Source organism: Polypterus senegalus, chromosome 3 (assembly GCF_016835505.1).
Source record: "Polypterus senegalus isolate Bchr_013 chromosome 3, ASM1683550v1, whole genome shotgun sequence".
Taxonomy (NCBI): domain Eukaryota; kingdom Metazoa; phylum Chordata; class Cladistia; order Polypteriformes; family Polypteridae; genus Polypterus; species Polypterus senegalus.
The window spans coordinates 273,635,589-273,654,203 of record NC_053156.1 but is presented as its reverse complement, the minus strand read 5'-3'; the positions used below and the strand labels follow the sequence as shown (position 1 = coordinate 273,654,203).

The 18,615-nt window shown below is 38.2% G+C and overlaps 1 protein-coding gene across 1 annotated transcript; it reads left to right on the top strand.

Moving 5' to 3' along the window:
• The first annotated feature begins 2,225 nt into the window (after nucleotides 1-2,225).
• LOC120526906 (olfactory receptor class A-like protein 1) lies at nucleotides 2,226-15,650 on the top strand. Its single transcript, XM_039750007.1, has 2 exons — nucleotides 2,226-2,304; nucleotides 14,693-15,650. Exon 2 carries the CDS (start codon nucleotides 14,698-14,700, stop codon nucleotides 15,634-15,636), a length of 939 nt encoding a protein of 312 aa, XP_039605941.1. The 5' UTR covers nucleotides 2,226-2,304; nucleotides 14,693-14,697; the 3' UTR covers nucleotides 15,637-15,650.
• The last annotated feature ends 2,965 nt before the right edge of the window (nucleotides 15,651-18,615 follow it).

Genomic DNA, 18,615 nt, shown 5'->3' with positions numbered 1-18,615 from the left:
AAAAGTGAAAAAAACAAACCAGTGAGTCTTAATTTACAGAAACAATTGAACAAAAGCAAAAAGAAGAATCAGTGATGTGCCCTCTATAAAAGCATATTCATTTTAAGTGACTCTCAACAAAGAAAAATCACAAAATTGAAAAATATTTACAAAAATAAATAAGTAAAGTTTCAGCCAGGATTCCTCCCTTCGCTGGGGTTCACATTTTTGCTTAACCCTTAACTACTTGCTTCTCTTAAGTACTCGCACCGTGTACTTTATGCACCAGTGTTAAAATGGCTATTTATGTGCATGCTGTGAGGTTGTAATATCAAATATTACAATGATTTTAAATTGAATGTGTTTTTAATTTAATTTAATACCATATTACTGAATAGTATGACACAATCTAGGACTATCTGAAAATAATTACTGCTTTGTGCCACAGGCTGCTGGACTAGGCTCCGGCTCTCTATGACTCTGAATTGAATTAAGCAGGTTCAAAAATGCTGGCATGTATGTATGACTGTGCATAACCAAGGGCAAGCACATGTATCAGCAAGGCAGCCCAAAAGGTATTCATAATGGACATACTGTATGCCTCTTCAGATAAGAAAAGTCTTACATGTGTAGAGGCTCAATGAGCCACCAGAGGGAACTGTTGCAATTTTCGAAGAAAATAATTCAGAAAGCTGACCAACAGTCACCCTGGGCCACACTTCAGCCATCACCCCTTGCTGTGGTTAATTCTGTCTGGTGTGCCTGGTAGGATTAAGGGGGAATCGATAGAAATTAAAGGCACTATATGATAGATAGATAGATAGATAGATAGATAGATAGATAGATAGATAGATAGATAGATAGAACGAAATGAAAGGCATTATATAATAGATAGATAAAAGAAAGGCACTGTATAATAGATAGATAGATAGATAGATAGATAGATAGATAGATAGATAGATAGATAGATAGATAGATAGATAGATAGATAGATAGATAGATAGATAGATTGTATTGTGCTCCAAACTAAGTCGTGCCTAATGGGTGACAGACCCTTCATCCCCAGATTTTAGAACAGTGTCCTTAAATTAAAGATAACAGCACATTCAATTCATTCTTTCAAAAAACACCTTAAAGCACTCATTTATTCTGAGCCTTCTTTAGTTTACCCCCTTTGTCCAGATGCTCAGGATGGTTTGTGTTTGTATCACAAACTGTGGATTTTGTTCAAGGTTTTTTATAGTATTTGTATTTTTGTATCTTATTCTGGTTTATTGTCTCTTATTCTATTTTAATGTTTTGTATAACATATACCTCTCTTTATTTTGTGTTTTATGCGGGTATTATTTGTGTCCAATGTTATATATGCACTATTGTTTCTGAATTTATCCAATGCACATTGAACATGGGAAAGGTGCTATAAATATAAAGTATTTATAGCAAGAATTATCATAAGGGCTGGTGCCCTGCCCGAGGTTTGTTTCCTGCCTTGTGCCCTGTGTTGGCTGGGATTGGCTCTGGCAGACCCCCGTGACCCTGCAGTTAGGATATAGCGGGTTGGATAATGGATGGATGGATTGTTAAGCACATACTCAGATTGTGAGCATAATCCAGAGAAACCTCACACAGTGACTGAATTTAAAGTCATCTCACTAGCCACTCTGGTGACACTGTTGTGTCACCTATAATGTCACTTCTCTCCCAGTCTGCCATTGTGTACACCAGAAAGGTCAGTTGTAAGGCAGGAGCCAGCCGCAGATGGAGCACTCGTCACCCACACACACTCTCATCGTCACTATTAAGCAAACAGGCAAGTGTTAGCAGGTGGACAGAAAGGCGGAGGCAGTGACAGGTCTGAACCTCAGGTCCCTAAAGCTGCGAGGAACAACCATCAGACACTATTGACTTCTTGGACGTTACCAGTAGCAGAGCCGGCCAAAGCACACAAAAGCTTATAGACAAAGGGGTGAGATGTAGCTGGCCTGCTCTCTAGACCAGTAAGCGGGATGGCCAGACTGGTGGAGTCTCCCAAACCTTTGGCCATCTTATAATTAGGCCTAGCTGGATGGGCACTTGTTTAAAGCGCCATTAGCTGCCTCTGCCTCTCTCTGTGTCTCACTTTTAGCCCCAGCCGAGCCTCCCATGAGCTGCCGGCTCGCTCAGTGTTTGTTTCTCTGCAGCGCTCCTCCAGGGAATGAGGAAATAACACAACATCTAGAGAGCACACCGCGGACAGAGTTATTTGAATAACTATAAAACCGAGCGAGTGCAGGCATGAGAGCAAATCCATTTCAGAAGACGGCCTCGACTTGATTGCATATGCAGGTAAGATCTGTATGGGATGCCACTTCTAGATAGGATGCCTAGCTTGGTTTTTTTATTATTATTTTGTTCTCTTGGTTGGAGCTCTTTAGGAAGATGAATGTCTGCAATTTTTATAAGTTACAAGATAAGCAGCTTGGAATAGAGCCATTAAATCTGCACTCAGAGAAAGAAGAGAAACCCATTTTCAATCCATTACTAGCAAACATAAAAAAAACACAATTTGAGGCTTTGTTTTGTACATTTTTCAGTAAAGCAATTTTGAATCAATTATATTGTGAGTACCTATAATAAATACACTGGTGTCACATCCATGATTCTTGGTCCCCATGACCCTGAATTAAATAAGTGGTTTAGGAAATAAGATGGGTGAAAAGGTGGATGGATGGATTAAATATACAAATATGCCAGTGGGCTTAAGGACCTCCTTGAGCCTGAAATAAAAAGGCTCCTTAACTGCAGCTACAGAAATCGTGTTCACTTCTGTCCTTGGTTGCTGCTGTCTGTGTTCACATTCCACGTAGACTTTGACTGAAAGAACTCCATGTTGTGGTACAATTTAAATTTGTGTGAAGAAGAGCTCTGCCTATTGGCCGGATTAATAATGTAGGTTTTACATCTCTGCTTGAAAGTGTTCCAGCTGTTAAAATGATTGGAGATGTGTATCACCTTTCAGTCTGTAGCAAAAAGAGCTTCACCTTGTGTTAGAATTTAGAAATCTATGCCTTGAAGCTGTGTAGAACTGTGGTGGGATTACAGGGGTAGACTGTGAATTTGGGCCTAAAAGAGCTCCACCTTGTGGTAGGGATACAATTCGTGTGTGCACTTACCCCAGTTATCTACCTTGTGCTAAAGTTAGAAAAGCACACTTTGACTCGGTGCCTGAAAGAGCTCCACCTTGTGGTAGAACTGCAGAACATCAGCCACATTTATTTCTATAGCACATTTTCATACAAACAATGAAGCTGAAAGTGCTTTAGAAGATGACAAAGAGAAAGTTACAAAGAAAAGAAAAACAAATAACATTAGATAAATGAATAATCAGTAAGTGGCACCTTGTGGTAGGATTAGATATGTAACACCTGAATCTGTGCCTAAAACAGCTCCACCTTATGCCAGGGTGAGTAACTGTTGACCAGTACCTAGAAGATTTTTACTTTGTGTTAAAATTAGAAATACACAACTTGAATCAGTGCCTAAAAGAACTCCATCTTGTGGTAAATTACAGATGTGACATTTGAATCAATGTTGAGTAAAGGTCAAACTGACATGAAACGTCTGAACAACTCCACCTAATTGTATGGTCACGAGCATGTATAAACTTTAACAAATATCTAAAAGAGCTTCACTTTGTGATAAAATTAAAAATACACATTTTCAATCAGTGACTCTAACAGCTTCACCTTGTTTTACAGAAATAGAATTTGAATAATTGCCCAGAAGAGCTCCGCCTTGTGGAAGGGTTAGAGAATTGCATTAGACTTTGAGTCGGTACCTACAAGAGCTTTATCTTGTGTTAAGATTAGAAATGTATACATTGAGTCTGTGCTTCATCTTGTGGTAGGATTACAGATGTGACATTTGAATCAATGTTGTGTAAAGCTCAAACTTGTAGAATTAGACAAGTAACACTTGAATCTGAGCCTTGAACAACTCCACCTAATGGTATGATTACAAGCATGTTTAGACTTTAACAAATATCTAAAAGAGTTTCACCTTGTGATAAAGTTAAAAATACACCCTTTCAATCAGTGACTAAACATCTCCACCTTGTGACAGAATTACAGAAATAGAAGTTGAATCAGTGCCTAGAAGAGCTCCACCTTGTGGGAGGGTTAAAGATGTGCATTCGACTTTGAGTTGGTACCTACAAGAGCTTTATCTTGTGTTAAGATTAGAAATTAGAATTAGAATTAGAATTAGAACAATCTAGACGAGAACAGGCCATTCAGCCCAACAAAGCTCGCCAGTCCTGTCCACTTGCTTCCTCCAAGAAAACATCAAGTCGAGTTTTGAAAGTCCCTAACGTCTTACTGTCTACCACACTACTTGGTAGCTTATTCCAAGTGTCTATCGTTCTTTGTGTAAAGAAAAATTTCCTAATGTTTGTGCGACATTTACCCTTAACAAGTTTCCAACTGTGTCCCCGTGTTCTTGATGAGCTCATTTTAAAATACAAGTCTCGATCCACTGTACTAATTCCCTTTATAATTTTAAACGCTTCAATCATGTCACCTCTTAATCTTCTTTTGCTTAAACTGTAAAGGCTCAGCTCTTTTAATCTTTCCTCATAATTCAACCCCTGTAGACCTGGAATCAGCCTAGTCGCTCTTCTCTGGACCTTTTCTAGTGCTGCTATGTTCTCTTTGTAGCCTGGAGACCAAAACAAATGTATACATTGAGTCTGTGCTTGAAACAGCTCCATCTTGTGGTAGGATTACAGATGTGACATTTGAATCAATGTTGAGTAAAGCTCAAACTTGTAGATTTAGACAAGTAACACTTGAATCTGAGCCTTGAACAACTCCACCTAATGGTATGGTTACAAGCATGTTTAGACTTTAACAAATATCTAAAAGAGTTTCACCTTGTGATAAAGTTAAAAATACACCCTTTCAATCAGTGACTAAAACATCTCCACCTTGTGACAGAATTACAGAAATAGAAGTTGAATCAGTGCCTAGAAGAGCTCCACCTTGTGGGAGGGTTAAAGATGTGCATTCGACTTTGAGTTGGTACCTACATCTTGAGTTAAGATTAGAAACATATACTTTGAGTCTGTGCTTGAAACAGCTCCATCTTGTGGTAGGATTTAGATGCAGTACTTGAATCGGAGACAAAATGAGGTCCATCGTGTAAGGGGGTTAGAAGTGCGTTTTAATGGTAATATCAAATGACATTTGTTGTTAGGATCCATTTATGTTAATTAATAAATATTCTTTTATTTAATGTAATCTGTATATTTATGTGTATGCATTGGCAATTTGTAAAGTTTATATTTTTCACAGCTCTACTCCACAGTAAACATAGTTGAATTGAATTTAAATTTGGACTCAGTGATTAATGAAACTCAGCATTATGGTAGGATTACAAATGCTCCCACAGTCCAAAGACATGCAGGTTGGGTGGGCTCTGAGTGCTATAAAAACTGCATGTGAATTGAAATTTGCCTGTTTCACTCATCACTTTCAATAATATCTATATATGGTCTGCTGTCCTTGAGGATTTGATTTAGGAGGTATCATCTTAAATTTAATATCCTTCATAACATGGAAGGTGACTGCAGAGCCTCACTCCATCCATCCATTCATTTCCAAACATGTTTATCCAGAGTAGAGTCGCAGGAAAGCTGGTGAGCATTCCAGCAATCATCAGACGAAAGGCTGGGACAATCCACCAGACAGGGCACTAGTCCATCAAAGGGTGAACACACTCACACACACACAATCACAGCATCTCCAATTTACCTGAGCTGCATGTGTTTGGACTGTAGGAGGAAACTGGAGCACCCAGAGGTACCTCACACGGACATGAGGAGAACATGCAGATTCCATGTGGGGAAAGCACAGGGCATGAACCCCAGTTCATTTGTTGTGAGTAGTCAGCAGTACTGTCATTGTGCCACTGTGCTGACCCCACAGGATACCAGAAAGAGAAAAAGACAGAGTGAGTAGCTAGTAATTGAAACAATTAAAAATGACTAATTAGAACTATCAAATAATTGTACTCTATAAAACAACCATGCTTGACATTAGATATACATGAAAAGCTTAAAATGCTCGATGATGCAGGATTCATTTTAGTCTTAGAGGAGAAATGTCCTTTAAATAAATTATAAAATTAAATTAACACAAATACAAAATAAAGTAATTACACCTATCCAGCACAATGACAATTACAATGAATTCTGCTCATCACTTTTGTCACTTTTGTCATTTGAAAACAGCCCAGCTGAAGTCCTCCAGTCACATCCAGTAGGACTAAGTGACAGTTGACAATTGTTGCTGCTGCTGTGTAGTATCGCCTTACTAAACGCTACCTTTGGTCTTAATAGGAGTTAGAAAGTAGCCATAACACTTACAATAGGCACAAGCCCTTAAGGTGTCAGCAGCCTTGGACTAACATAAATTTTTACTGATCCCATCATTATCAGGCAGTACTTGACCACATTATAAACCAGGTGTTAGATACATTTGTGACCGGATCACTGAGTGACACATTGGGAAGTGGTCATACACAAACAGTGAGCACATTTAACACAAGTGTCAATGCAAATGTGGTGCCCATCCGCAAAAATGGTAGCTCGTTTGAGTGTTGTGCAGTGAAGGTGCAAAAATCAGAGACATATTTAATGCCAAGTGCAAATGTAATCTGGGTAAGTCACATCCAGAAATAACACAATGTTAATACCAGTTGTGAACAGGGCACTTTGGTCAGCTAGTGATATTTAATAAGTCAGTCAGCCATTTCCTAACCTGCTTAGTCCTGAACAGGGTCGTGTGGGGTGCTGGAGTCCATCCCAGCTATCACAGGACACAAGGCCGGAGCAAACCGTGGACAGTCCATCGCAGGGCTATTAACAAGTCCTTTATAAAAATGGTGTTTGGTCTTAAAATGACTTGCAAAGCACCAGTGACAACACTTAAGAGATGGTCTGCTCATAGCACATGTATTAGATTGTTGTAGGAACCCTTTAGTGAAGGCCAGTCAATGCCCCAGTCACCACACTTTAGCATGTGAGTAAGTAAGCAAGCACACCCCACTTTTCCAACATATTTCAACAGGTAAACAGTACATGTTCACACAAACAGGTAAAAGTGATATACTTGAATAAAACTCAGGGAACATTTGCTTTTTCAGTCATTTATTCAAACAAAAAAATCAATTGATATTTTGGGGTAAAGGTAAGTCCAGCTTTGGGGTCAGAAGTTTGTATTTCCCCTTGTAGTAGAAAAGGATTCTTGTAGGTGTTTTGTATATCTGCCCACCAGTCTCCGACACTGACTCAGTGAAAAGTTTAACTGCTCTTCCTCTCAAAATTTCTTTAGTTGCAAGATGTTTGTGGGTTTTCTTGCGTCTACTGCAAACATTTCAGTGGGTTACAAATTAAGGTCTTTGAGTAGACAAGTCCATAATCTTTGTGACCAGTTGGGGGTGCTAACAAGCTCCCAAGCCCCAGACCCACTACAACTTCCTGCTAAAATATACAAGTATTTACTTTCAACAGCTCTTCAAAGACAGTAAACATACACAAAACACAGCTAATTAATTACAATCCAAAACAAAAGACTTTCTTTTCTTCTCCTCCTCGATCAAGTTGAGGTATCACCTGCTACCTCCCAACTCTGACTCCAAGTGTCTTTGCAGCAGGCTCCATTTATGGTGTACCCAGGAGTACTTCCGGTGACATAGCATATCTACTTCTGGGTCAGACAGAAGCTAGGGAGGTCCTACTCTGACAGATCCCTCTATCATCCCCCACTGACCCCTACAGGGCTGCACCTCTGAACTCCAACTCCCATGCAGCCCTGCGGGTATCCAAACTGGGACCATATGTGAGGGACGCTGCCACCTAGTATTGTAGGGGACGCACTGCTCCCTGCCTTCATTCCTTATCAATCCATTGGTTTTATGGGCATCCCAATCAGGACGGGCATTAGAAGGCATCCCGGACAGGTAATGTTCGTAAGCATGCCATCCGTCCATTTTAGCATACCGGCCGGGTAAGGGCCATCCATCTTCTGGGGTATCCACACCTTTTATTTCTTGTTTTTGAGCCATTCCTTGCTGGATTTGCTAGTGGGGGTCTAATCATTAACATGCTGTAAGGTTCATTGCCAGCTCAACTTCAACCTTCGGTACAGATGGCCTCACATTGAGCGCATTTACATGTACACACAAAACCAAGAAAACCAAGTCTGGTTTCTTAAACACCTCCGTAGCTCTGGAGTTCTCCTTTGGCAAAACACCTTGACACCATTAAACTGCGTTATTGGTCGTTTTGCGTCCAAAAACAAGCGTGAGAGCCGGTAATCATTATTTTGTGTTTTATAAATACGTTTAGTCCTTTATGTGCCTTGAAGCAGATAACATCCTCCAACTTTTTTACATCCCCAACCTGAGCTACTGATGATTTCAACTTCCACTTCATTGTCATATGTACTCAGTACAATGAAAATCTTATTCTGCGGTTCCTCCAGCAATAGACAAGAATACACAACAATAAACTAAAAACACTCAGGTGAAATAGAAACGCAGAAACAAACAGAAGAGTCCACGTACAAATGAATAAATGGTTCAATGTAAGCTCTGCAGGTATACAGTCACAAGATGGCCTTCCATCCTCCAGACTTGAACACTGGCCACTGTGCCACCTGACCTCACTGTTTCAAAATATCTACAGTGAGAAGTCAAGTAAAATGGCACCTTTTACTGGCTCACTAAAAAAGATTACAATATGCAAGCTTTCGAGCCAACTCAGGAACCTTCTTCAGGCAAGGAGCTCAAAAGCTTGCATATTGTAATCTTTTTTAGTGAGCCAATAAAAGGTGCCATTTTACTTGACTTCTCACTACCTTCGTATTGGCTAACATGGTACAACACCCTAGTACTACAAAATATCTACATAAAATAGTTGGATGAAAACATTACACTGACACTTTATTATATGTTTCTGTTACCAGATTGCATGCAGTACCCGGTTTTCTGCTTGCTTGAGCGACTGAACCCTGCCGATACGTGTGCTTCTTGTCTTACACCCAATACTGCTGGGATAATAATAACACAGGAATTTTTAATTCAGTAAGCTAAGTACTGTGTTAGTTCACTCCGTCCTTTAAAAAGTAATTTGATTAGACAATGTGTGCTACTTTTAAGGTATTAATATAATGCTTCTGAGATTGTGCTGCTGAGCGTAGCGCCACATGCATGGGTGTCTGTGGTGACTGCAAGTGTGCCCCCAAAAAGCCAAGCACTTTTTTCTCCAGTACTGCTGTCTATAAGTTAATAGTTTTGGACTGGAAATACTGTATTGTGACAAAACTATTATTTATATTGTGTTTTCAACTTTTACTTTGCACTTCACGCCTTTACTACTTAACTGTACACCAGTCCTTCACTGTTTGTAATACTCTGCCTGAAAATTGTATTTGCATCCAAAGTTCACAATCTACATTGAAACACCCTATTCTAAATCTGATTTAAAAAAATAAAAAAGACAGTTTAAATTGCCCACCGGTCCAGAAAAGATGAAGGCAGTCTGGTCACAGGCTGCATTTTGTGCTCTCGCTGCTTTAAACAGTTGTACTTTTGATCTGTCATCATTATTTCTTCCCTATTATTAAATAAAAAATGATTACAAAGAAACTGGACAAGATGAGTGCAACTGCACCTCCACCATCCCATCCTCTCGCCACCCAAATGCAGTTTGGTTTTTCAGCCAGTGAATAACCATTCTTTTAAAATGTTATTTTGCAAAGCGTTATATCAATTCATTATGTGTTTTTAATTTTCAGTTATATCACAGTCCATTTCTATTCCAGTGTAGGAGGAAAGGTCATTTGGGTTTACTTTTGTGCTGCAACTAAACTTACTCACTGTTGAGTCTCCGAGGAGTTAAACATGAAGGCCATTAGTGTTATGGATGCTTTATATGAAGCTGTAATATAGATGATCCCATTTGTGTGGCCAGTTTATTAACCTGGTCAATAACTGGCTTCCGAGGGCACTGAACTTTCTCGAAGTCAATGCAAGGTAAATGAAAGCACGACAACAACCTTCAATTGTTTTCAACCTCTTTTTGACAAAAAAAAAAGGTCCAACTTTGGACTTGCTAAAGTACACAGGTTTTTCTTGGTATTTGAATAGCCATTCTTATTGCTATAACATAGGAAAAATTATGAAAAATGTGAAAAGTTGACTGGGGCATTCATGATGTAAATGTTCTTGAGCAGTGTTTCTCACTTTTTTGGTCATGGGCTGTCGGTGGTGGGACACGAATTGCTATTGTTTATAGTGGTAGAGGGTCACAGTTACAGGTCTTAAATGTGGGTCGTGCAGTGCAGTAGGACCACCTTCCACATCCTGCGCTCAATTCCCCGTTGTGTGTCACAAAGACACTTATAAGGGAGAAAGTGGGTCACACCATCAAAAGGTTGAGAAACACTGATTTTGAGCATTAGAATGAATTGTTCAAGTTTTAATAATTTTGGACAAAATAAGTGTCATCTACATCTTTTCAAGCAAACAGGGATTTAAATGTCATTTAATTCAGACAGGATTAAAATAGATAGATAGATAAAGGCCTTAATCATGAATTAAAGAGAAAGAAAGTACTCTCACACCTAACAGGTCTAAACGCTAAAATAGTATTTTTACAGGAGACCCACTTACTGGGGAACGATCTGTCCTTAACTCAATTTTTCTTTTTGTAAAAACTTGATTGCTTTGTATGGATTGCAATAAAATTAATTAAAAAAAATAATAATAATAGATAGATAGATAGATAGATAGATAGATAGATAGATAGATAGATAGATAGATAGATAGATAGATAGATAGATAGATAGATATGAAAGGCACTATATGATAGATAGATAGATAGATAGATAGATAGATAGATAGATAGATAGATAGATAGATAGATAGATAGATATGAAAGGCACTAAATGATAGATAGATAGATAGATAGATAGATAGATAGATAGATAGATAGATAGATAGATAGATAGATAGATAGGAAAGGCACTATATGATAGATAGATAGATAGATAGGAAAGGCACTATATGATAGATAGATAGATAGATAGATAGATAGATAGATAGATAGATAGATAGATAGATAGATAGATAGATAGATATGAAAGGCACTATGATAGATAGATAGATAGATAGATAGATAGATAGATAGATAGATAGATAGATAGATATGAAAGATAGCACTATATGATAGATAGATAGATAGATAGATAGATATGAAAGGCACTATATGATAGATAGATAGATAGATAGATAGATAGATAGATAGATAGATAGATAGATAGATAGATAGATAGATAGATAGATAGATAGATAGATAGATAGATAGATAGATAGATAGATAGATAGATAGATAGATAGTGTGCACACAGGGCAGTTTAAGGGCTCTGGTGATGGTAATTCTCCAGAACATTGACAGCTTTTCCATCACTGATGTCACTTCAGGTGTCCGTCTGCCATAATCTGCTCTTCGAGGTCATAATAGGCACGATGAGTCCCCTCAAAACACGTGCCACCATGTGCACCCACTCCACACACTCTAGGAAGTAGGTCTTCTTTTTTTTTTTATTAATTTTATTACAATCCATACAAAGCAATCAAGTTTTTACAAAAAGAAAAATTGAGTTAAGAACAGATCGATCCCCACCCCTGTAGGAAGTAGGTTTTGATGTTAGACCATTATGATGTTAGACCATTATGATGTTAGACCATTATTGTCTTTGTCACTTTTGCAAAGGAACAATGAAATTGAAGACTCTGAACTCACTACGTCTGCCAAATGCACTCCCACCAGACACATGCATAAACTCACAAATTATAAATTACACACAGGGATATAATAAATCAGGTATAGGAATTAAAGTAGAAAAATTTTTCAGACTTTATACCAGGTAAACTTTTTTTGTTCATTTGTGAATTACAACGAATGTAACAAGCTGATGCGTGCAACATCACAGCTGATAGAACTCAACAGTTAACAAACATCAATTAAAAAATTAAAAGCCTTAATCCACTTTTTGGCCAAAAGGTGACTTATGTTGGGGTGTTTTAGAGCCAGATAAAGTAAAAGACTGGAAAGGGGTCCTTCATTTGGGTTTGGCCTTATTTTATTCATCTTTCCTCCTGCAGTTGCCTCCTTGTCTGTGATGTTATTGGTTGTTCTTGTCTATCACGACTTTGCAAATTGATGTTAAAGCTGCTAGACGTGGTGTTATTTGCCCTCTCTTGACTATCCATAACACTTTTCTCATTGATTTCAACTGCAGAATTTGTTCAAAGTATTTATTTGATTGTGAGTGAGTACCCAGAGTACCCAAAATCCTATATTTGACTGTATTTCTAACAATTTTTATAAAAAAAACTTGTCTTTTTTCTCTTTCTTCCTTATGTAAAGTACTTTGAGCTACATTATTTGTATGAAAATGTGCTATAATAAATAAATGTTGTTGTTAAATCAATATTTTATTTACTTTTCTAAACGTCTGGTATATTTATAAGCACAATGTGGTCTTTTTTTTCTATCACTTTTTTACTTTTCTTTTCACTATACCACTGAGCTCTTCTCTTGAATGACCGTTCATTTTCTCTTTTGTAGTTCGGTAACACCTTAAATGTACGATCTCATAACAGAGACCTAGAAGACCCTTTCTCTGATCATGTCCCACTCATACCAGGACTCATGATTTTCTTTTAGAAATTCTTTTAAATTTATATATGATTGGACAGGTTTATGACCATGAGGATCAAAGTGTGTCAGAGGTGTGTACTGGACAGCGGATTGCTGTGAGTACTCGTACTATAGATGAAAACCCAGACTTTATCTGTTATTAGGCATTTTTTCTCTCATATATGCTAAGGCTCCTTTGCAAGCAGGGCCACTGGGTGCACACATATTATAATTTTCTCTTTTCAATCTCACAATCTTAGACTTTACCTGTTTATTGGAATATAAGATTATTAACTAAAATGCTTATCGTGAAAATGCTGTTAAAATCATAAAATTAGATGCAGTTTTTTTCCCCTAATATTGGTGTTTAATATTCTTGTTACCTCTTTTCTCATTAGTTATATTGGTTTCTACAAACATTCATTAATTTTTTATGGGTGCTGATGACTACATGTTCTTCTCATCAATATATATTTAGTGATTTCTGAAATATTGAGACAGGCTATTTCAGCCAGGAGTAGGAATAATGAGACCACCTGAGCATCTGCATCTTGTGGACACTTCTACCTATGGCTACTGAAAGTGTGTGTGAAGATCAGTAGACGAACAGAGTGCAACAGACATGCACAGACTATAAAATCCTTAACTTAAACCCGTTTATGAGATTACATGGCCATGTAACCGAGTTGTTCAGAGAGAAATCATTGTGTGTTAATTTGTTTTCTCAGAAACCAACAACTTGGTTTCTCTAATTAGAATAAGGGCTTGAATGACATTTTAGAAATCAGGTTTCTGTGAATAACCAGGCTATTAATGCACTGATTCTCCTTAAGTACACTTTGATAAGATGTAGAATTCATAGTTGATTCAATGGCTGTAGGCTTCCTAGGCCCCAAGGCAGCAAAGCAACCCCAAACCATAACATTTCCACCTCCACACTTCACAGGTGGGTATGAGGTGTTTCTCCTGAAATGCTGTGTTTGATTTGCACCAACCATGGCTACTGTTACTGTGGCCAAACAATTCTATCTTTAATTCATCTGTGCAAAGCATATTTTTCTAGAAGGCCTGGTCTTTGCCTTGATGTTCGATAGCAAACTGTAGTTTTGCTCGAATGTTATCCTTAAGCAGCAAACACTTTTTTCCTGATATACCTAATATGCAGGTCAAATTTGTGTAATCTCTAATTCTAGGTGTGACATTTTGGAGTTCTAGCAGACTTCTTTCAGTATCAAATAGTCAGCTTTTTGGCTGATTTTTCTGGGCCAGGCCAGTCCTGGACAAATTAGCCGTTATTTTAAAACCACACCACTTGTGGATTGATTGATCAAAAATAATTTTGCAATCTTTTTAAATTCCTTGCCACAACCTTCTTTCTGAGGGCCATTGAGAGTTCTTTTGATCTTGATGACATCCCACACATCAGTAACAAAGTGAATATCAGATCTTCGATATCTCCGGTTTAAATCAGAGTCCACCTGCACAATCTCAAAGGAGGTTTTAATCATTGACATCCGATTTTAATTTATAGATTTGAAGTGGTGATAAATAAAGAAGTTTTCACATTAAAAATGTGCATTTTTGTTAATTTAAATTATGAGAATGAATAGACCATGTCAATTATTTGTGTCATATGTTTAAGTAGGTCATCTTTATCTATAGGCATTGTTTCCATGAAGGTTGAATGTTTGCCTGTTCAAATGTGCTGGAAAAGTTAAGAATTTCCATGGGGTGTACTTACTCTTACTGTCAAATAGCCGTAAAGTGCATCAATTGCTAACGTACTGCTATGTAACAAGCCAGGTTTGATCCTGAGCCTGCTTGCCTCCTTGGAGACATGAGCAGATTTAAGTTAAGTAAGCCTTGACTTCATCTCCTTCTCTCCATGAGTGGTTTACCAGTCGCATGCCTGCCACTCAATGTCTTGATCAAAAATTCATTCTCATCGATATTCTTCTTTCGTTTCAGGTGTAATGGATAATGGACCCGCTGTCAAAGCTGCTGGCTTCCTTACCTTGATAATCATCAGCATTCCTGCCAACCTGGCTGTTGTTGGAGCCTTCCTGTACAGCTTCCTGACTGAGGGGAAGCCCATGACGACTGACATCATCCTGTGCCACTTGGCCTTTGTTAATCTGATGGTGGCCTTTGTGCGCAGCATCCCACAGACTCTCACTGCCCTTGGTTACCAGAATCTTTTTGATGACATCGGTTGCAAGATGAGTATCTTCAGTTTCCGCATCTTTCGGGGTCTCTCCATCAGTCTGACCTGTCTGCTCAGCACATACCAAGCAGTCCTCCTGGCACCCATGTCCTCCAAGTTCTCCATATTGAAATACAAAATCCCACAATACCTTCTGCAAATTTTCCTTTGCTTCTACATGTTTTCATCTGCAACGAGTGTGCACCCCATCCTGTACGCAGTGTCAAAATTGGTCAACAACACCATCCCTCCATATACGTTTAACTTAGATTACTGCTTTGTGAAGTACTCTGATTATTCCTCCTATGTTGGCATAGGCTTGTCCAACTTCCTCAAAGATCTTGTGTTTATAATCTTGATGACCATAACAAGTGTTTACATCCTCGTCCTTCTCTACTTGCACAGCAAAAGAGTGAAAAACATCCGCAGCTCAGATCGGGGTCAGAGCTCCAGAGCTGAGACCAAAGCTTCACGAGCTGTCGTCACCTTGGTTATCCTCTATGTTGTTTTTTTTGGCGTGGACAATGTCATTTGGCTATACTCAATTACTATCCTGAGGGTGCCACAGGTCCTTACCGATGTCCGTGTCTTCTTCTCCTCCCTTTTCACTTCAGTGTGCCCAATTGTGATTGCCATTACCAATCCAAAGGTCAAATCCAAGATGAAAATGGTCAAAGTGAAGACAATGAACAAAGTTTCAACCACCTGAAGTTTAATTTAATAAAGTACAAGAGAAAATAATCCAAGAAAGAAATGATCAAAAAGTTTGTGACTCGATGTCTTCTTGCATTTTCTGGAAGGATGACAAGGGATGAGCTTTTAATCCAGAGTGACTGGTTCTTCATCAGCTTCTTTGTGGTTTTTCAAGCAGAATTACATGGGGTGTAGAAGAAGCGACCTTCTGAGACTTGCTACCAGGGTGCACTGCTGCTTCTCCACAAACCTCATTAGAATAAGCAGTGCATGAAATGAATATATCTGTATGGCATTTTCATTTATAGAAGGAAAACTCCCACTAACCCTTAGTCATGTCTGCTTCTAAGGAATTCTGAAATGGGATTGCTTGCTGAAATTCAAAGGAGCAAAACATAATGTAGCACAGGTCCACTAATATAAAGACATGAGGACCTGTCTTACTTGATGTGTCTTAAGTGACAGTTTGATATAAAACGTTAGAAACTACTTTTATATATATATTACTGTAAATACAGGGTGAGTCAAAATTATGTGAACATTTGAATGAAGGAAACAATTTATTTACAAAACATACTTCATATGAGCAAGATGATTTACAGGAATGTCCACACAAATTGTATATAAGTATATACATAGCAGAACCATTAGTGTTAAAAGAATTTTGACTCACCCAGTATATTGTATGGAGGTCAGCACCTGTGCATTGTGGTTAAACCCAGGGCTTTTGAGCCGTAGAGATGACATGCTTTATTGTTGATCAATGGGAGTTCAGGAGCTGCAGTGTCTGAACTGTTTTGTCTGACTTTATCAAACTTTTCTTTTATGCTTGTAATATACACCCAGTGGCCACTCGTCCATGCAAATAGCCTGCTCCTCTAAAACAGCCAATCATGTGTCTGGAATTCAGTGTTTAAAGCAGAGATGTCAAACTCAACAACCTGTTTTAAAAAAGCACACTTTACCAAAACTCAAAACATGTTACAAATGGTCTGTACTATACATTAGTTTTCTCAAAGACCCCCTTTAATGTTCATTTACTTATTTGGCTGACACCTTTACCCAAAGTGAATTTACAACATTTGAGATCCTTTTAGTTACAGCTCTCTTTCCAGTTGTAGCCCAGGCAGGTGAAATGACTTGCTCATGGTTACATGTGTCAGTAGCAGGATATAAACCCACAGTCAAAAAACCTTAACCACTATGCCATACTGCCTGGACCATGTCCATCTCATATCCTTATGTTATGCAAACAAATTCTATTTACCCCTGCTATTAATGTGCATCTCCAGGTCTACGCAGTGCGGCCTAGTGCAGCAACTAACCTGAAGTTATAATGGACACTGGCATAACAAGAACAATATTGAAAAGTGGGTGACAGGCCACACTTCCATAAAAGACTTTTTATCATGAAAACGTCTCATGAAGGAGGTGGTATCTCAACTCCACCTATGCAGCTGCTGCCACTCCTGTCACTCTTTACAGCTGCACAGGTGACACTGCTGCCACTGCCTTTTCTGCTGGCTGCTTGACTGTTGTATATGGAGAGAAAACACATTTGCATTCCCACTTGTGTTACACTTCTGTTCACATCTACAGCTGGAGTACCTTGGGATTGTTTAGTCACACTCTGTGAAACTACATGGCTGACCTAATCTTCTGCTTGTTGAAGCATCTCAGATATGTACGAGCCTGAGGCTGATTCTCTTCCTGATAATGTTTTAGCTTGCTTTTCTTTAACATTTAATCTTTAGTTTTACATAAAGTTTCAGAGAGTTCATATCATGTAAAGCGCTATGTTATCCAATAAATATGATTGGGATCAATTACTGACCAATGAATTGAGGTGGAGTTTGGTTGTGATACCCTGCCAAGTCTATTTTAGTTCATGAGAGCATTTTATGGAAGTGATTTACTTAACCATATTCTAGTAAAAGTACGTGTGTCTGGGACGTTGAGAGCATGCTACTGAATGACATCACATGACTAACATGATCGTTGGTGTTTTTGACATTGTTTGCACCTGGTAATACCACCTTTCTGTGTTATCAAATCTCAGTCCAGACTCTTTTTCTGTGTAGCTCCTAGCTGGTAGAACAAGCTGCCCACTTCCATCTGAAATGCTAATTCCCTTCATGTGTTTAAGAAGTGTTTGAAAACTCTTGTTTCGTGAATTTTTGTATAACTGATGTTAGCTGTTAGGTACTTGTGACCTAGGACTTGTAACTCGCTTGTATTTTGTTCTGAGCTCTTCACTTCTGATGATCAACTTTTCTTCTGTCCCCCTGATTAATATTTGCTCAATTGTGTTGAACTCCTTTGTAAGCTGGTCTAAATAAAAGTGTCTTCTAAGCAAATAAATGTAAAATGTATATGCTGACCAGCATTAGTCATCATAGATGTTTTTTTTTTTTATATCGGAAACCTTGTTATCTCCATTCTGCATGAAAAGATGAGATGAAACTTTTTCTCAGGCATCACTACAAACTACATGGGGTAAGAAATAGATAAAGAAAAAAGTATTCTTTAAGTATTGGGTGCTCTACAGGGGCACAGTGCAAACTTAGAAAAGAACTTGTGAGATGGCAATAAAGACATGTTAAGGGACTCATCCAATTTGGTATCACCCTTATTTGCAATTTAAAGCTGAAAGCAAGAAAACATTTGTCATCAGACTGTAATGAAAATGTCAGAAAACAAGCCAAAACCAGCCTGAGCTCTTCAGTCTGCAGTGTATAAATGTTTAGAGTGGTAAAGTTATATAATGAATTTATATAATGAATGTATAATGAATTTTCTTACAAAGGACTAAAATCTTACATGCTAAAAATGCCCTTTCGGAATATTAATAAGAAATGACACCTCAGATGTTCCACAACACAATACTTAATGTAAGGCTTTTTTTGGCTTAATCAAGAAAAATCATCAATGATACCTCATCATCTAGTAGGATGACTTTACTCTTTTTATAATGGGTTATGATTCTGTGATATTG